At 43.3% G+C, this 27,069-nt stretch overlaps 1 protein-coding gene across 1 annotated transcript in view; it reads left to right on the forward strand.

Annotated features, from left to right (window-relative positions):
- LOC311127758 (polypeptide N-acetylgalactosaminyltransferase 18-like) overlaps positions 1–27,069 on the forward strand; it is a 105,880-nt gene that overhangs the window by 24,310 nt on the left and 54,501 nt on the right. Inside the window, exons 2-3 of the mRNA XM_084159631.1 lie at positions 11,267–11,462; positions 12,204–12,370. Of these exons, the coding sequence (XP_084015757.1) occupies positions 11,267–11,462; positions 12,204–12,370 (363 nt within the window). The remainder of the gene's footprint in view (positions 1–11,266; positions 11,463–12,203; positions 12,371–27,069) is intronic.

Consider the following 27,069-nt stretch of genomic DNA (forward strand, 5'->3'; position numbering starts at 1 on the left):
AATTTTGAAAAAAGTGTTTTGAATTCCATTACAATACTTTATTTGTGGCAGAGGAGAAACATTTTCAAGGAGGTTTAGTTTAGGTGGTGAGCAATCAAGGCAAGTAATAGCTTACTGGAAATCAATGTAGTCAAACATTAAGGTGCACACACTATAACTTAATTTGATACAAAGTAAATGTGAGACTTTTTATAGGTCTTACATTGAGGAATATTCAGACAGTGTGTCCCTAGAGCTTATTGTATGTCATTACACATTCTCCCAAAAGAATTGTAATTGCTCTAGCCCTGCCAAACTTGTTAGCTGAGTGATGCGCTGTGAGTCAGACTATCTGGCAACTGAGGACATTAAATCAGATAGATGATTCCCAACAGGCTAGTATAGATCTTAGCAAATGAGACACAGTATCATTTACATAAGAAATTAGACTTTTGGGGGATATGCCTGTCCCATAAAGTTAGCAGTGTTTGTTCATACCCCTCTAGGTTTGCAGTTTTGTGGAATAGCCAAAGGAAATTAGAGTTTAAAATGTAAACACACCTCCATGCTAATTTGCACTCACTAAAGCATGCTCAGTGCTCGCCATCTGTGACCATGTGACATTTAACCTAATGAATGATTCAAGGAGATATAAATATCACCAGTGCAACAGCTTTTTAACAACGCCCACACACATTATCCCACACTATCCATATTTCATTTACATTTTCAATGTACTTCTTTTAAATGTCCTCCTACATTTAGTAGGTAGTAGTTTGTACCATACTCAACTCCTCGTCTCTCAGAATACACTGAGCTGCTATATCTGATATTAGACATAGATTTTGGGGTTATAAACTTGAGACCGGCCCTCTGATACTGCTGAATATTTATTCTTTAGTTTCTAGAATGGATCAATGTATGAGGGTTTTGTAGCAATTTTTTAAGACTGGTCAAATGGTGAAGAAATAGTTGACTGATTATTTCCTGAAGAATGCATCTGTCACTGTATTTCCTGGTCTTTGTCCTAGAATAAACATGTATCGATCTGAAATACATTTCTCTGTTTGAAAAAATATCACCCGCTTGTTGATTTCTATACAAACATTGATCAAGGGATTTTACTGTGAAACCTTTGCTTAAGTGGCTGCTCTACCATCGAAAACAGACGAGAGGCAATCATCAATGGTACTTAAGATGCCTGTGCTTAGATAAGAAGATGCACAGTATTTTCATATTGATTCCTGACTATGTCTTTGCATGCCTTTGGCAACCATGGTTGTTCAGCCACTGTAATGTGTTGCTGTGAAATGTTTTGATTTGTTTCCTGCGGTGGTGAGTTTGTTCCTGAACAGAGGCAATACTCTACACTGAAAATAGAAACCCTTCAGGAGAAATCATGCTCAGAGCGCTGTGCAGATGAAACAGAATCTCTTTTAAAATCTCCCCTCTTCAGAGAGTGAGCACTAATCCACAGGCACCAAGTGTAGTGGGAGTCAGATCAACATGATAGGAGGCAACAGGAGACGCACCTCCACTGACTGGTTTAATAGAGTGACACATCTAACATCTAGTCTCTCAAAGACTGCTGTCTACCTCATTGAAGAGACTGAAAAATGTACACAAACATCAAAAAACGAAACAAGGTTTTTGTGCTGTTTTTTAACATGTACTTTACTTTGGGGAGAGAAAAAGGTCCCCTTCTGATGTTCTCTTGTTTCTTACGTTATTTTTCATTTCCTAGCCTGGAATTGTTGGAATAGGCCATATTTATCATCCGTGAACCACCCATTGGTTTCCTAAGGGATGTCAGGGATGGAAATGTGAGTGCCTTCCTGAAGGGCCAAGTGATTGTATTACTTTAATGAGCAGAAAGGAAGCAGAAGCAGGGACAACAAAAGGTTGTGGGGAGTAGAGGCAACCCTACATCCAAACTCTGCCAGTGTGTATTTCCTCTCTCAGTAATAAACCCAGAGAGTAGGCCTACTCCCCACCACACCCTTCTTCCTCCCCTACTCTCAGAGAAAGAACAATGTCAGGAAGACGTGTCAGCCACTGATATGTTCTAATGAGAGAGTGCCCCCTTTACAGACCCAGCCAGAGAACTCTATCAGTCTCCACTGGGCCCTAGTATGACAGAGTACACAGCCTCCCAACCTGTGAGCAAGCTAATTGGCTATTAGCTGTAATATGTGCTGTCAAGCTAGCGGGCGCTGGCACCAACCAAACTACAGTCGTTGAGAGAGAAGTGATACAGTATGTCACGGCACTGAGCTGAGCCGTGTGGAGTTGGAGTGTAAGTTAATTGTGCATTTATTTATTTTCACAGGAGAAGTCTTGTTCTGTGAATATGTGAGTTGTAAAGGGCTTTGACTGTTGACAAGACACGATTATGCAGTACATTAAAATAGCAGCACCATTGGTTCTTTATTTAAGCGACAATTTAGCATGTTGAAGGTAATGTTTGTGTTCTGGTCCAAGTTGTTTTTGGTAATAATTTCTGGCAGTGTGCATAAGCCAAGGTATTCCATCTGTCTATCCACACGGTATGCTGACGCTGTTCAATGGGCCAGGTGCCTCTTTTGTCTCAGTAGCAGACTAGTGTCTATTCAAGACCCCAGCTCACCTGAACACCTGCATAGCCAAACACACATATTAAAGGAAAAATCCACCCAAAACAACTAATTCCTTTAATTTACAGTGTTAAATAACACTAATATGTGAGAACAATGTTTTTTTGTGTAGACATTTTTAATTTTGGCATTATAATAAGGTTGGTAGCAACATGGAAAATCTGTTGTGGAAAGCTTAAGTCAACTACAAAATCCACAATCCCTACCTCTTTAAGGAATACCTGGAATAGTATAAAAATAGTATAAAAAAAACAAAGTGGTTGTCCCACTGGCTATCATAAGTTGAATGCACCAATTTGTAAGTCGCTCTGGATAAGAGCGTCTGCTAAATTATGTAAATGTAAATGTAAATAAGTCTAAAACTGTCAAGGGTTTCTGGGTAATAAGGGCTACACAGGAGGGCAATTTATGAGGGCCTAAGGTGTGTACTGAGGGTGGCCATTTTCCTATATTTTCTGTCGACAGGTAAAGATTTACAGTGTTTTTGTCAACACAACTTTGCCTCAGTGAGTTACCATGTATGCAGGGCCTCGCCTTGGAGGTGTCAAAGACAAACAGTTCCTGGTTGAAATATGTTCTCCCTGCGAGGCCACCGGTAGATGTAATGTAATTTCATCAGTTTATCTCTTTTCATCTTCAGAGTACTCTTATCACACTTATTCAGATAAGGTTACTGTTAGTGTTTTGTGGGGGAAAATGTCATTTAAAATGATGGCATGATATGATAGCTTTAAATATATAATAATACTTGGTAAAAACTTGATTTAATTGGGTTGAAAAGGGGATGTAAGGGGTTAATGTAGATCTTCAGTGTGTTTTCTTCCCTCTCTCTGCTGGAGAGCAGCTTTAATCCATCCTGGTGTAGATCATCTGATAGTCTTTGATATGGTGCCTCATGGTACAGCAGCACAGATGAGAGCTGTTGAGTCTTAATTACCTATTATACCCCAGACAAGACATTCATCTCACTGAACAACTGAGGAGAACAGTGACAGGCAGGCAAGAGTGGAGCTCTGGTGCAATGTGTCTTATTGTTCTGAAATCCCTATTTTCCTATAATACAGCAGAAATCCTCCCTCGTACGGTTCGCCCTGGGTTGATTCTGTGTGTTCTGTCATGGAGGTTAGCCAAGGGAACACATACTGTTTTGCTGCAGCATACAGACCTGTTCACTGTATCTAACTTTCTCTCCCTCTGCGGTGGACATCCTTTTGTAAACCTCCCCCTCGCCTCTCGTTGCCATAATCCCTTCGCTATATTGTGCTGTTTGCCTTCCTGAACCAGGAATAAAGGCACTTTGTGTGTCCTGTTTCCCTCTTCATGTTGTCTCTCAGCCTTCCTCCTCTGTGGATGTGCCACAGTAAGCACATGGCCCTAACTGACTTGTCCTGATGTGCACACAATGGAGCACACTGACTGACTCACTTCACCAGGCTGGGCTGCTGCTGATAAGCCTGTGTTGCTGCTCTCTGTGTCGGGAACAGAGCCATCACAGTTTAAAGCAAAACCCCACTGGGTCCCCCCTCCTGAGCCCTTCAGAACCCACCGCATACACACACACACACACACACACACACACACACACACACACACACACACACACACACACACACACACACACACACACACACACACACACACACACACACACACACACACACACACACACACACACACACATACACACACACACACACACACACACACACACACAGAGAAACAAGCCAGGAGAGAGAGACAGGCAGGGTGTTCCTCTTCCTATTGTAGGAGGTGCAGTTGTAGGCTACTTAAATGGAACTGACAAGTATTAGCTGAGGAACGCTCAACTCTGCTCTCTATATCGAGACGGAGTTGAGTTTTGATAACTGGTCGCGCGATTTTCTATCAACAACATTGAGCCACCATCAGTCGATACTTGTAAAAATGTAAATTCTGAAAACGCTTACCTGTACCTATGTTTGTCCTGTACAACTGCGGTCCTTCCGCAGGGTGCTTAAATTCATACTTTTAATTGAAACCTTTTCCTCATTTGTGTTGCTCATCTCAGTGTGAATGCGCTTGGTAAATCAATGTTATTGCTAGCAAATCACGCGACCAGTTATCAAAACTCAACTCCGCCTGGAAGAGAACAGAGTTGAGCGTCCTCCTTTCATTCTACTCTCCCTCTCCTTCCATCGTGTCATGTTTTTGAGATACGTTTCTTCTGCCTTCTACATTTTTTAAGTCTTGTTTTGCTGTGAGTTGTTGAACTCCGATTGGGACTTGTGTGTCAGAAGAAAGTGGGATAATACAACTAGCTATAAGCATTTATAAACATATGAATGCATTCATTTATAATTCATTACACAGACTTGGTTCATAGTGTTACTGAGTTTTCGACACTATATTTTGTCTTAGAGGCGATCATTACTGAATGACTGTACCACGTCTGTCAGAGAGCACTGAGCATGCAGCCTTTGAGTGGTTCCTCTACTGTGTTCAACAGGCATGAGAGGCTGCCTACATGTTTTAGGGGCTTCTGAGTTCTTCTCCCAACAAAAGAGCCTTTGGGATGACACACTGCCCAGACTAAGCCAATACAAGTTGCCTAGGTTACCCTGTCTGCAAAACACCAACCCCTGACCCAGCCGGCGCGCTTGCCTTTCACTCCTGAGGAAAGCGTCTCAGAAGGCCTAATTAATCACCAGCACAAGTAGTCACATGAATGAGCCTAGAGGCATGTTTGCTGGGATTGGTAGACTTTTAGAACTTCATCCCAGTCTGAGCCTAATCATTGTGTTCTTCTCCCATCAAGAATGGAGGCATTCCCTTCTTCATCAAAGCAACTGAAACTTTCAATGCTGTATGTTTAACTTAGGGTACACAGCTCCAGGCATTACGGTTGCTATCAGTGAACACTGCACTTTGAGTGAACTCAAATGTTGGTACAACATTTGTTGGCTGACCATATTGTGTTAATTTCAGCAGTTCAAAACAAATCAAATCATATTGTATTTGTCACATGCGCCGAACACAACAGGTGTAGACCTTACAGTGAAATGCTTCCTTACAGGCCCTTAACCAACAATGCAGTTTTAAGAAAAATAAGTGTTAAGTAAAAAATATATAAGTAAAAAAACAAAGAAATAACAAATAATTAAAGAGTAGCAAGTAGCAGTAAAATAACAGTAGCGAGGCTATATACAGGGGGTACCGGTACAGAGTCAATGTGTGGGGGCACAGGTTAATCGAGGTAATTGAGGTAATATGTACATGTAGGTAGAGTTAAAGTGACTATGCATAGATAATAAACAGAGAGTGGTAGCAACGTAAAAGAGGGGGGGGGGGTGACAATGCAAATAGTCCGGGTAGCCATTTCATTAGCTGTTCAGAAGTCTTATGGCTTGGGGTAGAAGCTGTTAGGAAGCCTTTTGTACCTAGACTTGGCGCTCCGGTACCGCTTGCCGTGCGGTAGCAGAGAGAACAGTCTATGACTAGGGCGGCTGGAGTCTTTGACAATTTTTAGGGCCTTCCTCTGACACCACCTGGTATAGAGGTCCTGGATGGCAGGAAGCTTGGCCCCAGTGATGTACTGGGCCGTACGCACTACCCTCTGTAGTGCCTTGCGGTCGGAGGCCGAGCAGTTGCCATACCAGGCAGTGATGCAACCAGTCAGGATACTCTCGATGGTGCAGATGTAGAACTCATTGAGGATCTGAGGACCCATGCCAAATCTTTTCAGTCTCCTGAGGGGGAATAGGCTTGTCGTTCTCTCTGTCTTGGTGTGTTTGGACCATGATAGTTTTTTGGTGATGTGGACACCAAGGAACTTGAAGCTCTCAACCTGCTCCACTACAGCCCCGTCGATGAGAATGGGGGCGTGCTCGGTCCTCCTTTTCCTGTAGTCCACAATCATCTCTTTTGTCTTGATCATGTTGAGGGAGAGGTTGTTATCCTGGCACCACACGGCCAGGTCGCTGACCTCCTCCCTATAGGCTGTCTCATCGTTGACGGTGATCAGGCCTACCACTGTTGTGTTGTCGGCAAACTTAATGATGGTGTTGGATTCGTGCCTGGCCATGCAGTCATGGGTGAACAGGGAGTACAGGAGGGGACTGAGCACGCACCCCTGAGGGGCCCCCGTGTTGAGGATCAGCGTGGCAGATGTGTTGTTACCTACCCTTACCACCTGGGGGCGGCCCATCAGGAAGTCCAAGATCCAGTTGCAGAGGGAGGTGTTTAGTCCCAGGGTCCTTAGCTTAGTGATGAGCTTTGAGGGCACTATGGTGTTGAACGCTGAGCTGTAGTCAATGAATAGCATTCTCACGTAGCTTTTGTCCAGGTGGGAAAGGGCAGTGTGGAGTGCAATAGAGATTGCATCATCTGTGGATCTGTTGGGGCAGTATGCAAATTGGACTGGATCTAGGGTTTCTGGGATAATGGTGTTGATGTGAGCCATGACCAGCCTTTCAAAGCACTTCATGGCTACTGATGTGATTGCTACGGGTCTGTAGTCATTTAGGCAGGTTACCTTAGTGTTCTTGGGCACAGGGACTATGGTGGTCTGCATGAAACATGTTGGTATTACAGACTCAGTCAGGGACAGGTTGAAAATGTCAGTGAAGACACTTGCAAGTTGGTCAGCGCATGCTCGGAATACACGTCCTGGTAATCCATCTGGCCCTGCGACCTTGTGAATGTTGACCTGTTTAAAGGGCTTACTCACATCGGCTACGGAGAGCGTGATCACACAGTCGTCCGGAACAGCTGATGCTCTCATGCATGCTTCAGTGTTGCTTGCCTCGAAGCGAGCATAGAAGTAATTTAGCTCGTCTGGTAGGCTTGTGTCACTGGGCAGCTCGCGGCTGTGCTTCCCTTTGTTGTCTGGAATAGTTTTCAAGCCCTGCCACATCCGACGAGCGTCGGAGCCGGTGTAGTACGATTCAATCTTAGTCCTGTATTGACGCTTTGCCTGTTTGATGGTTCGGCGGAGGGCATAGCGGGATTTCTTATAAGTGTCGGTGTTAGAGTCCCGCTCCTTGAAAGCGGCAGCTCTACCCTTTAGCTCAGTGCAGATGTTGCCTGTAATCCATGGCTTCTGGTTTGGGTATGTACGTATGTATGGTCACTGTGGGGACGACGTCATCGATGCACTTATAGATGAAGCCAGTGATTGATGTGGTGTACTCCTCAATGCCATCGGATGAATCCCGGAACATATTCCAGTCTGTGCTAGCAAAATATTCCTGTAGCTTAGCATCTGCGTCATCTGACCATTTCTTTATTGACCGAGTCACTGGTGCTTCCTGCTTTAGTTTTTTCTTTCAAGCAGGAATCAGGAGGATAGAATTATGGTCAGATTTGCCAAATGGAGGGTGAGGGAAAGCTTTGTATGAGTCTCTGTGTGTGGAGTAAAGGTGGTCTAGAGTTTTTTTTCCCTCTGGTTGCACATTTAACATGCTGGTAGAAATGAGGTGAAACGGATTTAAGGTTCCCTGCATTAAAGTCCCCGGCTACTAGGAGCGCCGCCTCTGGATGAGCGTTTTCCTTTTTGCTTATGGCCTTATACAGCTCATTGAGTGCGGTCTTAGTGCCAGCATCGGTTTGTGGTGGTAAATAGACAGCTACGAAAAATATAAATTAGATGAAAACTCTCTTGATAAATATTGTGGTCTACAGCTTATCATGAGATACTCTACCTCAGGCGAGCAAAACCGTGAGATTTCCATAATATTAGATTTAGTGCACCAGCTGTTGTTTACAAATATACACAGACCGCCACCCCTTGTCTTCCCGGAGGCGGCTGTATGTTATCAATGTCTTCGTTCAGCCACGATTCGGTGAAACATAAGATATTACAGTTTTTAATGTCCCGTTGGTAGGATATTCGTGCTCGTAGCTCGTCTAGTTTGTTATCCAATGATTGTACGTTGGCTAATAGGACTGATGGTAGAGGCAGATTACCCACTCGCCGTCGGATCCTTACAAGCACCCCGACCTACGTCCCCGATATCTCTGTCTCTTTCTCCTGCGAATGACTGGGATTTGGGCCTCGTCGGGTGTCTGAAGTAAATCCTTCGCGTCCGACTCATTAAAGAACAAATCTTAGTCCAGTACGAGGTGAGTAATCGCTGTCCTGATATCCAGAAGCTATTTTCGGTCATAAGACAGTGGCAGAAACATTATGTACAAAATAAGTTACAAATAACGCGAAAAAACACACACAATAGCACAATCGGTTAGGAGCCCGTAAAACGGCAGCCATCTCCTCCATTGTTCAAGCGTCTCTCGTGATTATTCATAATCTTACACCATATTTCACCATGTTCTCTCTAATTAGCATGTGACCATATAGCATGTGACCATATACAGTACTTACAGTAGATACTATTAGTATTGAGAACAAGGTTGTTTGTTTCATAGGAAAGTCCAATGCCGCTCTGCATGCATACCACTGACTCAAGTAATAAGATTAAATGCTATACTTTGTCACCATAGCAGGCTAGCAAAGGCAGAGATGCTGCACTGATTTATGATGCAGCACTGTGTTCCTGATAGCACAGGAGGTTGATGGCACCTTAATTGGGGAGAACGGGCTCATGTTAATGACTGGAGCGGAATTAGTGGAATGGTATCAAATACATGTACATCAAACACATGCTCCGTTCCAGCCATTATTAAGAGCCGTTCTCCCCTCAGCAACCTCCTGTTCCTGATAGAGACCTTTACCAAGCTATACAGAGGACATAGACAGGCTATTGGAGGTAGTGTTTCCTTTCTCAGACAGAATACCATTCAATCTGAGGTGAACAATAATCAACCATCTGCTATGTTTATTTTGAGTTTTAGATAATTCATTAAAATCACATGTATTTCCTTCTGAATTTGTTGGATGTATAACAATAGCATTACTTGTTAATGTTTGACTATTCATGGTTTGGAAAACACATCACATTTTTTATACCTGGAAAAGAAATGGAAAAGATTTTTACCTACTGTCTAGCTTCATTTTCTTTTAATCAGTAACAGTGGGTTTCTGTGAAAGGGTAATGGTTCATTGTCGTGCTGCCATCAAACCGATTCTCATAGTGCTGTTGTTTCAAGTTTCAACTCTAGTCTAATTCTCACCCGATTTTTAAAAAATATGACCTCATGTTAGGGGAAATTTTATTTGGCTTGTCAGAGCAATTGTTTTAGTCTGCTGAGTTGAACTGGAAATACCTGGAGGCAATCTAGATCCGTTGGCCCATTGACATTTTGTTTGCTTTCATTTTAAGTATCTCATTTTTTTCTTACAGTATGTTGTTACCCAGGTTTCTGAATAAAACACTGTATAATAGTTACATTTGCATATGAATTACCTTATTTTTCCTTCATGTAGTTGTCTGGGGAGTGTGCATCATATCACATGCCCACATCTGACAGACCAGGTTTTCATTCAGCCCAGGGACCTCTCTGACCCCACAGTCTCAGTTTCCTTACTGGTCTAAGTTACAATGGCCTTACACACTGCCTTGTTTTGTGTATAGAAACCAATGACTACTCAGTGACATTCCCAACTCCCCTGTGTTACAAGGTATTGGCTAAACCCCTTAAACAAAGACTGTCCTCCTGGTAAACTTGAGCCCCACTGTGGTCACCATGTGAGATGTGTGTTTGAGAAGAAATAGGAGACCTTGTAGGCTTAAGGTCATCAGATTGCAGATTGAAAACCTACAGCACTTCAGCTTGATTTTCTGCAGTTTTCTCTAGGATCATTCTGGATCCATTGAAAGCTCCTAGATAGACACTGAACCATCGTAAAATAACCTTTTCCACTGATCCCCTTTAGAGTAATTTATGATGAAGTGACATTCAAGATTTGCACAAATATATTGACTCTTTTTTCCTTGTGTCTTCACAGCGATCATAAATGTCATGGAGCTGTACAACAATGTCACATTCAAATCACACTGCAGAGCTTTACAGAGCTTTAAGATGTATCATTCTATCCTCACTCTGACAGTGTAGAATCCCTCCACACTGGGATTTAAAGGAATGAGTGCATTAAATGACAGCCCTGGGGCATACTGTGTGTGGCTGTGAGTCATAGAGGAAGGACACAGGATCTATTTAAATTCAATTGGATTCCAGGAGTAAACACTGTAATCACATGTACAAACGCCGAGTCTGTTTGACAGCTTTAATGTTTCACTTTGTCATGCTCACTGGAGCCTTCATTTCTATCGACTTCGTTAAATGTGTCTTTGGTTTACAAACCACTAGCCCGTGGCTGCGTTCTGCGAGGGCTCACATCACAATGCTTGACTACATCTTTCTCAGTGACCATGGAAATCTATTATCTTGAAAAGTTGTATAAATGGATAGTCTATTTTCTCTCATTGTATATGAATGTAATACTATACAATTATTTACTCAACAATTAGAATTGTATATGGATATGAATATTGTTACTGCTTTCTAAGGTGTGATAGCTGTGTGGACATAAGCAGTGTAACATCAATTAATGTATTAATGTAAGAGCTCTACCAAGTGTCCTAACGGCAGTTACAATGACCTTGTTATTGAAGCGTTCCTCTTACCTCTCATGCGCCCTCAGTAACAGGCAGGGACTATGTGTGGCTGGCTGGCTTATACAAATATTCTAGCTTTTTCTCTCTCTCTGGCTCGCACAGAAACCCCGCTGAAAGGAGAGGATGTTCTAGGAGACAAATCGTTTTCTGACTCGTCCCTGTTTGCCCACTGGGGTCAGGAGCTGAGCGCTGACAGCCGCAGGGTGGCCCTGAAGATGTTCCAGTATTATGGCTACAACGGCTACCTCAGTGACCGCCTCTCCCTTGACAGAGCCATCCCAGACCTCAGACCTGATGGGTAAGCTGAGCTCTCCTAATAAAGCACAGAAAATCACTGAGAATATCACCCACTTAAACTTCTGCTGTCCCCCCAAGTCATACCAGCTGCCCAGGGGCTAACAGGAACTTCATATCCAGACTGTCTGATTTCACTATGGTCTGACTATAACACACTAGTTGTGATAGTTTTGGATACAGACTATACGGAAGAGCACACATTAGAGTCCCCACTTGTTTGACGGTGTACATACACATAAAAAACAAAGCTGCCTAGTGGGTTTTCATGTTGAGAATATGCCTCTGCATTTGACTCAAGCCCTCACTGTTTTGACAGGCAACAGAGGACGAAAGTGTTACTTCAAAACAGTGGGGTGCAATTTTATCTCCCATAATTACCATCTCTTGTGTACCCAGTAGGTGCATAAAATACCCTCACTCCCCCTCTCTGTCTATCTGTGGTTCTCACACAATAAAGATACATTGTGAAAAGTGTCATATCTTATCCAATTGTTTGCTTCACAGATGCTTTTATCTGGATCACACTGAAATACACATATTGTATTGTTACTGTCACATCTACTGTTGGGTTTAGAAGTCTGCCAGGGACATTAACATAACAACCACCTCAACATTGAGACCACAAATTGCCCAGGCGTCTGAGAAACAGCCAGATCTTTTTAATATAGCTAGAATGTCCACTTCTCTAAACCAGGTCCATTCTTTCCACACTCCACTCACAACAGGTCTATTTTCTTCCCAGGTGTAAAAACATCACGTATCCCTCTAACCTCCCTCAAGTGAGCATCGTGTTTATCTTTGTGAATGAGGCCTTGTCCGTCATCCTGCGTTCCATCCACTCTGCAATGCACAGGACCCCCTCCCACCTCCTCAAAGAGATCATCCTGGTTGATGACAACAGTGACAACGGTGAGTATCATTACTGTATATAACTGAAATTACCCATAATTAAAGTGTATTGCAACAAAGTGTTTTGTCTGAAGCAGCCATAGCTTGCTCATATTTTGTTTGATTGCCTTTTCATTTGAGAACTTGAGCGGTGGTACTTTTCTTTCGCTCCGGGTGGCCTCCAGTTTATCAGTTTATCTTCCAATCTTAGTAATTACCCCTTTGTTTCCTGTAGACTCTCTTTCTATAATCTAGCTCTTTAATGTCCTTAATTAGGGGATGTGCTAACTGGATTTAAAGGATAGGTGGAATAATACTAATTAGCAGGAAAAGCAGGGAGATCTGCCTGTAGATTACCATCCGGAGAGGTAATTAAGTATTTTGAATTTGTCTCGTCGTTATTATGGCCTCCCAGCTCTGTGAGCCCACTGTTTCTGAGATCTGTCTCAAACTGTGCCTAGTTTAAAAGAAGAACACCAGCTGAGCCTATGGAGTCCCACCACAAGCACACAGTCTTTTAAGACAGCGCTGCCGTATCTGTGAGCGACCTGTGTCTACTGTTACTAATGGCCAACGTCACACAGTCTGGTGTGGAGGGGAAGGCTGATTAAAGATTAAGCCAGCTGTGAGATGGAGGCAAACATCCCATTGTTGTAGAGTTTGTGCAGGACTATATCACTAAAAGTCAATAAGGCCAGGTATCAGTTGGTGCAGACTGCTGATTGTAGAGAATGCTGTTGGGTGGGTCAGTGGGTTGGGTCAGCCAAAAGAACCTCATACTCTCCCTGCTGGGATAAGAACTCATTTAAAGATACCCCTCTTTCCTTTTCTCCCTTGTCTCTTCTCTCCTCTCTATCCTGCTGAGCACTCAACCTCCTGCACCCTTCTGCTAAACCCTAGGTACCTGAGGCACACTTTATTGCCTCAGCGAGTTGTCAGCCTCATGGGACAGTCCATTATTACCTGGGTACGGGGGGTAGGCTGAGTGCCCCTATCTGGAGATGCCATCTGTTTCCCCCCTAAGTGAGGTGAAAATCCAAAGGTTGTTGCCGTCCTCTCTCAGCTCAAGTGGATTACCGTGTCCCATGGAGGCTTTGATTTTATCACGTAATTGGGAGGCAGAGAGCAGCCCCTGAGGTCCCTCAGGAAAGCTAGTCACGCCGTGACATTTTGCTAATGGCATTGCAACCTGTTTGCCAGAGCATTCTGTCAGATTCACTCTGATAGATTTACCCTTATCATTATCGCCATGATTGCTAATCTTATCTCTACTAAATGTTGTCAGCCTGTTGACCCGTGGTGCTGCCGAGGCTGTTTCAGGGGGTCACCATCTAGCTGCTGTCCTCCAGCACCAGGAGCATCATAATGGGAATCTCTGTCTGCAGAGAGTTCACCTCCACCTCCACCCAGCATTAGCATGCAGGAGACACTGTGACCATTGAGGGAAAGAAGGCCCAATTTATCTGGCTGATTGGATGATGTCCCCGGCCTGAGGAAGACATGTCTCCATGCCACAGGGACTCTGACAGGTGTCCAATCACCTGACTGATTGGAGGAAGGCTCAAGATTTCATAGCAAGCCAGGCAGAATTTGGAATGGCTGCCAAGGACTGCCCAGTGTTTCAACATTGTGCTACACTCTACTGTATTTAAGGATAATTGTAAACAGCAGAACTTATATTGTTTGGAATGTTGTCAGTCCTTAGTTGAACCTGTCATCTTGTGTATTTCTCTGCATTCATTTCAGCATGAGGTCATCTGACAGGGTTGTATCACAGAGTGAGTTTCTAAATGATTATCCTTACGAACAGGCAATGAGGACCCATCTACCCCTCTTTTATATCTATTTGTTTCTCTTTCATTCGCTCTCTTTCTCTCTCTCTCTCTCTCTCTCTCTCTCTCTCTCTCTCTCTCTCTCTCTCTCTCTCTCTCTCTCTCTCTCTCTCTCTCTCTCTCTCTCTCGCTCTCTCTCTCTCTGTCTCTGTCTCTCTCGCTCTCTCGCTCTCTCTCTTTTCTCTTTCCATCACTCTCTCTTGGTCTGGGCAGAGTGACGAGGATTTGTTCATGTATTACATTCACAGCCCTGACAGAGTTGCCAACCCAGGCTCATTTTGAGTGATGGACGGCAGCCTCTGTGTCTCTCCAACTCCCAGCTCATAGCTACAGTACATACAGAGACTGTGACTAAACAACAAGGATTGGGTCCATCCCCCCTGGATTATAAACTCCTCAGCTATGCCCGATTTCGAAAGACACATTTTGAATATAGGAAACGGCATAATGATACAGTGAGTTCCAAAAGTATTGGGACAGTGATACATTTGTTGTTGTTTTGGCTCTGTACTCCAGCAGTTTGGATTTGAAATTATACAATGACTATGAGGTTAAAGTGCAGACTGTCAGCTTTAATTTGAGGGTATTTTCATCCATATCGGGTGAGCCGTTTAGAAATCTACAGAGGCATAAATATCATACCCCACCAAATTTCTAACCTCCCCTGTTATTGTAATGGTGAGAGGTTAGCATGTTTTGGGGGTATGATATTTGTGCATCTCTAACTTTCTCACTCATTATTATTCACAATTCATTCAGGACAGTCCGTAGTCATGGTGGCATCCACGTTAATGTAGAAGTGTTTAGAAACATATTCTATTCTTATTTACAATAAAAGTGACTCCAAAATGACACAATACATGATTTACCATTCATTTCTATTGGGCACAAAATAATCTAAAAAATAAAAAATAAAAACAGCAAATGCATCCAACAAGTTTGTAGAGTCACAAGCTTGATGTAATCATTGCGTGCTAGGAAAATGGGACCAAATACTAAACTTTTGTCTACTTTAATAAACATATACACTACCAGTCAAAAGTTTGGACACACCTACTCATTCAAGGGTTTTTCTTAATTTTTACTATTTTTTACATTGTAGAACAATAGTGAAGACATCACAACTATGAAATAACACATATGGAATCATGTAGTAACCGAAAAAGTGTTAAACAAATCAAAATATATTTTATATTTGAGATTCTTCAAAGTAGCCACCCTTTGCCTTGATGACAGCTTTGCACACTCTTGGCATTCTCTCAACCAGCTTCATGAGGTAGTCACCTGGAATGCATTTCAATTAACAGGTGTGCCTTCTTAAAAGTTAATTTGTGGAATTTCTTTCCTTCTTAATGCATTTGAGCCAATCAGTTGTGTTGTGACAAGGTAGCCCTATTTGGTAAAAGACCAAGTCCAGATAATGGCAAGAACAGCTCAAATAAGCAAAGAGAAACAACAGTCCATCATTACTTTAAGACAGTCAATACGGAACATTTCAAGAACTTTGAAAGTTTCTTCAAGTGCAGTCGCAAAAACCATCAAGTGCTATGATGAAACTGGCTCTCATGAGGACCACCACAGGAATGGAAGACCCAGAGTTACCTCTGCTGCAGAGGATAAGTTCATTAGAGTTACCAGCCTCAGAAATTGCAACCCAAATAAATGCTTCACAGAGTTCAAGTCACAGACACATCTCAACATCAACTGTTCAGAGGGGACTGTGTGAATCAGGCCTTCATGGTCGAATTGCTGCAAAGAAACCACTACTAAAGGACACAAGCAATGGACATTAGACTGGTGGAAATTTGTCCTTTGGTCTGGAGTCCAAATTGGAGATTTTTGGTTCCAACCGCCGTGTCTTTATGAGACGCGGTGTGGGTGAATGGATGATCTCCGCATGTGTAGTTCCTACCGTAAAGCATGGAGGAGGAGGTGTTATGGTGTAAGTGTGCTTTGCTGGTGACACTGTCTGTGATCTATTTAGAATTCAAGGCACACTTAACCAGCATGGCTACATTTACATGTAAATTTTTGTCATTTACAGACGCTCTTATCCACAGCATTCTGCAGCGATACGCCATCCCATCTGGTTTGGGCTTAGTGGGACTATCATTTGTTTTTCAACAGGAAAACAGAATAACCTCCAGGCTGTGTAAGGGCTATTTTACCAAGAAGGTGAGTGATGGAGTGCTGCATCAGATGACCTGGCCTCCACAATCCCCTGACCTCAACCCAATTGCTATGGTTTGGGATGAGTCGGATGGCAGAGTGAAGGAAAAGCAGCTAACAAGTGCTAAGCATATGTGGGAACTCCTTCAAGACTGTTGGAAAAATAATTCCAGGTGAAGCTGGTTGAGAGAATGCCAAGAGTGTGCAAAGCTGTCATCAAGGCAAAGGGTGGCTATTTGAAGAATCTCAAATATACAGTGAGGGTCCCCTGCTGATTTTGTAAGTTTGCCCACTGACAAAGAAATGATCAGTCGATAATTTTTATGGTAGGTTTATTTGAACAGTGAGAGACAGAATAACAACAACAAAAATCCAGAAAAACGCATGTCAGAAATGTTATAAATTGATTTGCATTTTAATGAGGGAAATAGATATTTGACCCCAGGTGTCTTTTATACAGGTAACGAGCTGAGATTAGGAGCACACTCTTAAAAGGAGTGCTCCTAATCTCATCTTGTTACCTGTATAAAAGACACCTGTCCACAGAAGCAATTAATCAATCAGATTCCAAACTCTCCACCATGGCCAAGACCAAAGAGCACTCCAAGGATGTCAGGGACAAGATTGTAGACCTACACAAGGCTGGAATTGGCTACAAGACCATCACCAAGCAGCTTGGTGAGAAGGTGACAACAGTTGGTGCGATTATTCGCAAATGGAAGAAACACAAAATAACTGTCAATCTCCTTCGGCCTGGGCTCCATGCAAGATCTCACCTTGTGGAGTTGCAATGATCATGAGAACGGTGAGGAATCAGCCCAGAACTACACGGGAGGATCTTATCAATGATCTCAAGGCAGCTGAGACCATAGTCACCAAGAAACAATTGGTAACACTCTACGCCGTGAAGGACTGAAATCCTGCAGCGCCCGCAAGGTCCCCCTGCTCAAGAAAGCACATATACATGTCCGTCTGAAGTTTGCCAATAAACATCTGAATGATTCAGAGGAGAACTGGGTGAAAGTGTTGTGGTCAGATGAGACCAAAATGGAGCTCTTTGGCATCAACTCAACTCGCCGTGTTTGGAGGAGGAGGAATGCTGCCTATGACCCCAAGAACACCATCCCCACCGTCAAACATGGAGGTGGAAACATTATGCTTTGGGGGTGTTTTTCTGCTAAGGGGACAGGAGAGCTTCACCGCATCAAAGGGACGATGGACGGGGCCATGTACCGTCAAATCTTGGGTGAGAACTTCCTTCCCTCAGCCAGGGCATTGAAAATGGGTCGTGGATGGGTATTCCAGCATGACAATGACCCAAACACACGGCCAAGGCAACAAAGGAGTGGCTCAAGAAGAAGCACATTAAGGTCCTGGAGTGGCCTAGCCAGTCTCCAGACCTTAATCCCATAGAAAATCTGTGGAGGGAGCTGAAGATTTGAGTTGCCAAACGTCAGCCTCGAAACCTTAATGACTTGGAGAAGATATGCAAAGAGTGGGACAAAATCCCTCCTGAGATGTGTGCAAACCTGGTGGCCAACTACAAGAAAGGTCTGACCTCTGTGATTGCCAACAAGGGTTTTGCCACCAAGTACTAAGTCATGTTTTGCAGAGGGGTCAAATACTTATTTCCCTCATTAAAATGCAAATCAATTTCTAACATTTTTGACATGCGTTTTTCTGGATTTTTTTGTTGTTATTCTGTCTCTCACTGTTCAAATAAACCTACCATTAAAATTATAGACTGATCATGTCTTTGTCAGTAGGCAAACGTACAAAATCAGCAGGGGATCAAATACTTTTTTCCCTCACTGTAAAATATATTTTGATTTGTTTAACACTTTTCTGGTTACTACATGATTCCATATGTGTTATTTCATAGTTTTGATGTCTTCACTATTATTCTACAATGTAGAAAATAGCAAAAATAAAGAAAAACCCTTGAATGAGTAGGTGTGTCCAAACTTTTGACAGTACTGTAAGTGAATTTGTCCCAATACTTTTGTTCCCCTAAAATGGGGGGACTATGCACAAAAAATGCTGTAATTTCTAAACGGTTCACTCGATATGGATGAAAATACCCTCAAATTGTTTGGCCGGCCGGGATGTCCTTGTCCCATCGAGCTCTAGCGACTCCTTGTGGGGGCCGGGCGCATTCACGCTGACTTCTGTCACCAGTTGTACGGTGTTTCCTCCGACACATTGGTGCGGCTAGCTTCCAGGTTAAGCGAGCAGTGTGTCAAAAAGCAGTACGGCTTGGCTGGGTTGTGTTTCGGAGGACGCATGGCTCTCGACCTTCACCTCTCCTGAGTCCGTACGAGAGTTGCAGCGATGGGACAAGACTGTAATTACCAATGGGATATCACGAAATTGGGGAGTAAAAGGGTTAAAAAATTTAAAAATTAAACTACCCTCACGGTTATTGAATCATTTAAAATCTAAGTGCTGGAGTACAGAGCCAAAACAACAACAACATTGTCACTGTCCCAATACTTTTGGAGCTCACCGTATATCATCACTTATTCATCATGCTTCTTATACAGATGTAGGATCTTAATTTGAGCAGGTTTGCTACAGCAGGAAAATAATCCTGCAGCAACAGGAAATGTGAATTATTATGTGTGTTATAATTAATGGACATTTTTGTAGGGGTTAATACATTTTTCGTAAGGGAAAATCAAGTCTGAAATTTCAAAGTGGAAATTACAAACTTCAGAAGACTTTTTAAACCTCAAATACACTACACGTTTTAAAGGAAAGTTATCCTGCAACAGGGTGATCAAATTAAGATCCTACATCTGTACGGTGCATTTGCTTTTATAACAGCCTATTATGTCCATGATTCTGCAGTTGTCTTCATTAGCTTTTTCCACATATTTACAAAACGGAATAATCTTTATGAAAGGAACTTTGAATCTATATGAAAAACACTTTGCACTTGATGACTTAACAATAAGAGAGGATGTTGCAGTTTTGTACAGCTGGGTATTCCCACAGCTCTAGTTGTATAACTGTGCCTATTACATTCAAACATGAAAATTTCTTAGGAAGCTTCAGTTAGGATATCAGTCATAAAAGATTTATGTTCTTGGTCATCAGCCGTTCCCAGGGTAATGAACTTGTAACTCCATGTGCTTTATTATGATTAATTAGAAACCATTACACTTCATCATTCTTTTTCTCAATTCACACACATCTGAATCTCTTAATTATTAATTGTATAAAACAAATGACTAAATGAGTTAATGCGGCTGATGAAAAGTCATCAGCACGTGCCCAAAAGGTGCCAATTGCTTTCCTGAGGAGACAGATAAAGGGAATGATCTGAACAGAGAATGTCATTTAGCTACTCCCAATTCCATCACTGAACTGATATGTGCCACTCTGAAAGCATTAACACAATTTGTGAAACATCTAGCAGCTTGTAACCAACGCTCATTTTCTGAAATAGAACAGCACCACCATTCACAGCACATCCAGTTGGGCTATTGAACTTTCCCCAATGATCGATGAGGGACACATTTTGCTCAAGGATAAACCAAACACTAGTGTGCTCAGCCAAACAGAACAACTAATTCAAGGGCAAGGTGTTGTGCTTCAAGGCAGCAAAAAAGGTTTTCTCAGAACACAATCTACTTGACCTGAACTGCATGGGATGGAGTGGTTATTATAAACAATTGTAACCATTGTATTATAAAATAATCGAATTCAATCATGTAGGATTCATATACTTTTTTTCAAATTCTACTCCACGTATCATTCTTATATTTGCTGGAAAATGTGTTCTGTCCTTGAAAACACAAGTCTCTTAGGTCTAGTAGAGACCTCGTGCTTTTTATTCAGTGAGATTCTATAGTACATGGAGTTTCACTCCCTCAGACAATGTTTAGTATGCTGCTGTTCACTATGGGAGAAGATTAGAATGGAGACTGCTGCTTGAGGGGAACTACAGCTGCATTATGGGAAACAATGAGGAAGCAAAATGGCCAAGTAGAGCTAACACTCTCCAATCTCTACTTACCTCTCCTTGGGTTGTAATGAAATCAATGCCTCTTTGAGTATAATGACACTCAATGCTTTCCCTCTGAACAGGATGGCCATCAAAGCCTTGAGAGCTGATAGCTGTGCAGTGTCTACCCAGAATACCACAATTGGTTCTGTGAAAGTTCCCAGAACATTTGTTAGGGTGCGGCAAATGTTCTCATAACATAAACACTGTCCAGTTGTGCTGATGATTATACAATGTTTGTATAAAACATTCACCTGATGTTGCAAGAACGTTCCCAGAACACATTGTCTTTTTGTGTTATTACCTAACCTGGAAACCTAATGAGAATGTTTGGGGAATGTTCTGTGGTGGTTGTTACATATGTTGTGCACAACATTTTAGTGAATGTTAGGAGAACATTCCAAGGATATTTCATTTAAAACATTTGCTGAAGAAAAACAAAATGTTGTTATCAAAAACAGTATTTGAATGAATGCTTTTGGGATGCTATCATCCTAATGTTAGATAAAACCCTAACTAAAACATAATGAGAATCTTAGCTAATGTTCTAGGAATGTTCCCAGTTTGCTGGGTAGCTACAAACGCTTTCTCATAAAGGTTTTTCAGTCTATCTCGGTGGAGCGCAATCCCCATAGCTGTGTGCTGTACTGAGTGTACTGACTGAAAGGGAACCACCCAAAAAAATGTTGGTAGGGAGGCAGATTCCTCCTGTCCTGTCTGGTCATTCTGTCCCATTCTCTGTGGATCCATTAGTGTTTACAGTAAGTCATTACTCCCAGGTGGACTGTTTGGTGTGGTGTTACACATGGTGAAATGTGTGATTATTGGATTATGGCTGCCAGCCATACACAGCACAGTAGCTGTAGTGTTTAGGGGTCCCTCTGTTCCTGGCCTGTAGTCATACCATCTGGTGAACATTGTGAGAGATGACTGATGGCACGTCAGATGCAAACAAGCAGGTGCCTGGTGGGGGTGTGCAAAGTCATTTACCACATCTCTCTACTTTATAATGATGCAGCAGAACGCTGAGACTTGAACAAGGGCACTTTGGAAGAGTCTAACTAACTGTATCTTCTTTATGCTGTAGGCATTTCTCTGGAGGTTTACACAACACAGGTCATTAAAGTGTATTTAATATTCTTTGTAATTGACTGAAACCTTTGGATTGGCTGGCATTTCATTGGCTGCTATTTCCCAATGTGTGATTACTCTGAATGTAAAGAGTTCCTGTCCTGTAGAGTGAATTGTAATGTCTCAGGTTTTTAAGTCAGTGGTACCTCAGAGTTCCAGTTAGCACACAGGTGAAACAACTATCTGTCTGCTGACATCAGTTGATATCAGGTGGTTGACCTCATGTTTCCTTCAGTTGGAGACTTGGCTTGACATAATGTTGATTAGCAGCCCTTTCCACTCGTACCCGTATACGAGTTGAAAATGGCAGATTTGGACACTGATAAGCTCCTTAATTGGAACGCAGTGGCTGCACAGTAGCATGACGTCAGAGCTCAGGGTCTTCACAGCTCATTATTACATTTTAGTCATTTAGCAGACGCTCTTATCCAGAGCGACTTACACTTAGTGAGTGCATACATTTTCATACTGGCCCCCCGTGGGAAACGAACCCACAACCCTGGCATTGCAAGCGCCATGCTCTACCAACTGAGCTACAGGGGACTATTATGGGTTTTGAATGACTTTCGTTCTGAACTTGAGCACCGCGCGCGACAATACATTTTCTTTTCTCATTGAGAAAAAATCTGCAGTTCTGCTCTTAAGCAAGGCAGTTAACCCCCAACAAAACTGCTCCCCGGGCGACGATGACGTGGAAGTTGATGAAGTCAGCCCCCCGAACCGCACTGACTCATGCATTCAGTTGTGCAACTGACTAGGTATCCCCTTTCCCTACACATTACATTTTAGCTTCAAGACATAAGCACAGTTGCTAACAGCATGTCTTTATCAAGTAACTTTAGCCTATCAAAAATGAACGATAAGGCCTACTACCCCTCTCATACAAATATAAATGTACAGTAGGCTACCTTACAACATTGTCAGGCTTAATTTTTATCAATATCATGCAAATAATGTGGCCTACATGTGATAAAATGCCTCTAGGCCAGTTTAGGACTTTAATGTTGAATGTGTTTAGTGAGAATTGCAACTGTTTGGATTGAATGTAAATAATTGTATTTGTGGTGTTTGAAGCTGTAGTGTTGATTCTGTAATTTGTAGTTTTATTTGTATTACATTTTTATTGATCATTTTGAATTGTTGTATTGCTGACCCTAGTCTCATTTACAATGGTTCCCCTGAATAAATACAAGTTAAATAAAAGCAAATTACGACTAAAGACGTGGGTATACTATATAAGCAAATTCACTGGGGAGTTGCGACAAGCGATGAGCTGTTTTATATGGAAGCCCATAACCGCCACCCCAAAAAATAAATACATTGAAATGCCTCATGATTTGTCAGCTTGTGCACAATTAATACGTGTTTCAGGCTGATCAACTACAGCCTATAACAACTACAACTGCAGATAGCCTAAATCCCTTCTGATCCCATCTGGGCCTGGTCAGGGGAGACGACGAGGTAACATCATGTATTTATAGCCTAAGGTATGCATTTATAGCCTAATATAGGCCCATTTATTTGTGTTCTGAGAAAATGTGAATTTGATCCAATTTGGTTTATATTCAATCTTCGGGTAGCTACCTAGTCCTTTTTAATAAAACAATTATTGACTGGAATTAAACAATCAACACAATAGTGATGACATACTGTATGAATAACTTTTTAATTACAGATGCAAAGGCCTACACGATGCAACCCTGCATACAGTGCGCTCAGCCCTGTTATTAGTTATACTGTCCCATCGCAGTTGTTGTCTCTTTGTCTGTGTAAAGGACCCCCCCCCCCCCCGTTAATTTTAAAATAGAATTCATATGAACAAATACAATGTTGCTGCAGTTTGACAGGAGTTGTATGTTGTCATCCTCCCTATGGCCAGGAGTTTTTCCAGGAATAAAAAAAAACAAAAACATATGACCTGATTAGAAAAATAATCTGGTCTCATCATAGCCCATACAAAACTGTTTTTTACAGCTAATTAATGACTATGTCATACCCTACAACTAGGGTCTGGAGTTGGTTAGATTACCAGATCAGGAAAAACACTGGGCCCCAGGAAAACTATCCCCCCCCCCCACCACTCTGGGACCAGTGGCCTTGTGATTAGAGTGTCCGCCCATAGATTGGAAGGTTGGAGTTTGATCCTCGGTCGAGTCAAACCAAAGAAAAAATGGAACCTGATGCGTCTCTGCTTGACACTCACCATTAAGGAGATTGGGGGTAAGGCCCTGCGATAAACTAGCGTCCTGTCCAGGGGGTTTACTTGTACATCAAGCTGCCTCACGCTACAGAAATAGGAGATAGGCTCCTGCTCCTATGTGCTGTTCCAGCTCGCACAAGCCAAGGCTCGTGCAAGGCTAACTTACTTACTCTGGGACCTCTGTAATCACCACACAATATTTTTTTTAAACATGTCCTTTTTGTATGATCTAGTATTGACATGATTTATTTTGGTGGTGGGGATGGGCTTCCATAGTTTTACTCAGTGCAGTCGGCAATTTCAGAATGTAACAGGCAATTTCAGGTAAAAACGAAATAAAATAAGTCTCAAATATTAGGAAAATGTCTATACATTTCAGCGGTTTCAAAATTATTGCTCTGCTATTACCATTTATACTGTAGGAGTGTTGGGCTGAACGAGACAATTCTGTTCACACTGCCCTGCTTCAAGGGGGGCAGCTGTCGGGCGAGTGTCGTGCGATACCTCCGAAGGTAGCGGTAGAGCTGTAGAAAGTTAGCAAGTTCACATTATTAAAAACAGTATAGCCAAGGGTATTCTCTCGAAACATCTAGAGAATCTGTCGTAGTGTGAAAAGGGTCAAAGTTGCTCCCACCACTCCCGCTAATTAGGCAACTTTTGCAACTTTTTTGTTGTTTGAGTGAGGGAAATGGTGTATATTACGAGGACTGTGTATTTTGAAAGATGAGATGTTGAGGATTAAATAAATACCACTTTGCTGTCATACAAGCAAGCCAAATGTGCACTTGACATTTACATATCATAAAACGAATGTAATATACAGTGGTTTATGATCACTATGTTTAATGTACAGTTACAAGATGCCATGGCGTTATACCCAGGGGTGTGCTAAACAGAATGAGCCTGTGTTTGTTGTATTGAGAAGAAAATATTTCCACAGACCACACATCTGAATGCACATCTGAATGCACTCATGACTCACAAAAATTACGATCTGCTTCTCTGAATTGCCTTGTGAAAGCCTAACACTGTAAGATAATATTTTATAATTTAGCTAGTCATGTTGGCAATAGAACAAGCTTTCAAATTATGTCCACCTGACCCAGATTGATTTGTAATGGACTGTGTTTAGATTGAGTAAACAACAGCAATATTTGTGTAAAGGCGGGGTGTCACGATCGTCGACAGATGCGGACCAAGGCGCAGCGTGATAAGCGTACATACTTTATTTAGTGTACACGAAACAAAACAACAAACCAAACGATACGTGAAATCGTAGGTTACAACACAAACCTTTCGACAGAAGATCCCACCACGACTGGATCAAGCAGCGTGAAGAGGAGAGAGGATGGACTTGGGAGGAGAGGAGAGAGAGTCTGGCGAGAGGCATGGAGGCCATGTTCACGGGGGAGAGACAAGCCCAAACATTTTTTAGGGGGGGGCTCACGCCGTGGACGACGAGGCAGCAGGAGGCCGCGATAGAGCGGTTCAGCCGGTTAGCAGAGGAGGCCGCCAGGTTACGGGGGCTATTGGTCACGAGGGAGAAGGAGAGTGTGGAGGCACGGCGAGAGGAACTGGTTAGGCAGCAGAGGGAGCGGAGGTTTATGAGGAAACCCAGTCCCGCTCCTCGCACCAAGCAAGTGGTGTGTGTCACCAGTCCGGTCCGGCCCGTTCCTGATTCCCACACAGGGCCAGTGGTGTGTGTTCCCAGTACGGTCAGGCCCGTTCCTGCTCCCCGCACTAAGCCTGTGGTGCGCGTCGCCAGCCCGGTCCGGCCTGTTCCTGCTCCCCGCACCAAGCCAGTGGTGCGCGTCGCCAGCCCGGTCCGGCCCGTTCCTGCTCCCCGCACCAAGCCAGTGGTGCGCGTCACCAGCCCGGTCCGGCCCGTTCCTGCTCCCCGCACCAAGCTAGTGGTGCGCGTCGTCAGCCCGGTCCGGCCCGTTCCTGCTCCCCGCACCAAGCCAATGGTGCGCGTCGTCAGCCCGGTCCGGCCCGTTCCTGCTCCCCGCACCAAGCCAATGGTGCGCGTCGTCAGCCCGGTCCGGCCCGTTCCTGCTCCCCGCACCAAGCCAATGGTGCGCGTCGTCAGCCCGGTCCGGCCCGTTCCTGCTCCCCGCACCAAGCCAGTGGTGCGCGTCGTCAGCCCGGTCCGGCCCGTTCCTGCTCCCCGCACCAAGCCAGTGGTGCGCGTCGTCAGTCCACCGGTGCCTGGTCCGGCACCGGTCAGCTGCTCCACGCCGGAGCCAGAGCAATCCGCTCCACCGGTGTTCAGTCCAGCTCCGGCCAGCGGGGCCAGACCAGACCAGGGGCGCAACGGGGGGGTAGAGAGAGTGTGGTGGTCACGCCCGGAGCCGGATCCGCCTCCGAGGCGGAATGCCCACCCGGCCCCTACCCTCTTGTGTTTGGTTGGCGCGGTCGCAGTCCGTGCCTTTGGGGGGGGGTACTGTCACGCCCTGGCTCTGGGGACTCTTAATTGTTGAGCCAGGGTGTGGATTTTCTATGTTTTGTTTGCTATGGTTTTCGTTCTAGATCGGTTAGATCTATGTTGGCCAGGGTGGTTCCCAATCAGAGGCAGCTGTAGCTCGTTGTCTCTGATTGGGAACCATACTTAGGCAGCCTGTTTTCACTAGTCATTTGTGGGATCTTGTTCCGTAAGGTTTTGTGTTATTAACCTAGGACTTCACGTATCGTTTTGTTTATTGTTTTGGTTCGTGTCGTGTACACTAAATAAAGTATGTACGCTTATCACGCTGCGCCTTGGTCCGCATCTGTCGACGATCGTGACACGGGGATGTAGGGCTGTGTTAAAAAATATATATATATACAAGTGCCCTTGCTCTAGATCCTCAACGGCACAGCTAGGAAAGCTAATAAAAAACACCTTATAGTTGAAGACTTCTTTGCATCATAAAAGTGCATTGAAATAACTTAGGAACTGTGCACACTTTGGGAAGGTGTGTGGCCATTTTGGTTTTATGTTGCACCTACCCCAAATTTACCATGAATATTCTTATCATGTTACTGAATGTATCCATAGTATTTTCAACAAATGTGGCAAAAAGCACAGTAAATGTAAAATGCACAAAATCAACAGTGTAATGTTTGGATTCAGTCTTGTGTCAGGTGAACTGTTGTGTCCTCACCTTTAGTCTAATAATGTTCCCATAATCTCCAAACTGTTCCCTTTTAATTGCTACCATGGTTATGCATACAATATGCTTTCCATATTTCTTCTGGAAGAAACGTTTTAACTTAGCCCTATACATATAGGCCAATTCCCATGAGTGTAAGGGGTTAAGTCTTTGGTTGACCCCTATAGCAACACTTTACAAGCCTGTGGCACTATGCCACCATCTTTATTCAGGCCTATTAATTTGCA

This window comes from Coregonus lavaretus (genome assembly GCF_964263955.1).
Source record: "Coregonus lavaretus genome assembly, chromosome: 4".
NCBI lineage: Eukaryota > Metazoa > Chordata > Actinopteri > Salmoniformes > Salmonidae > Coregonus > Coregonus lavaretus.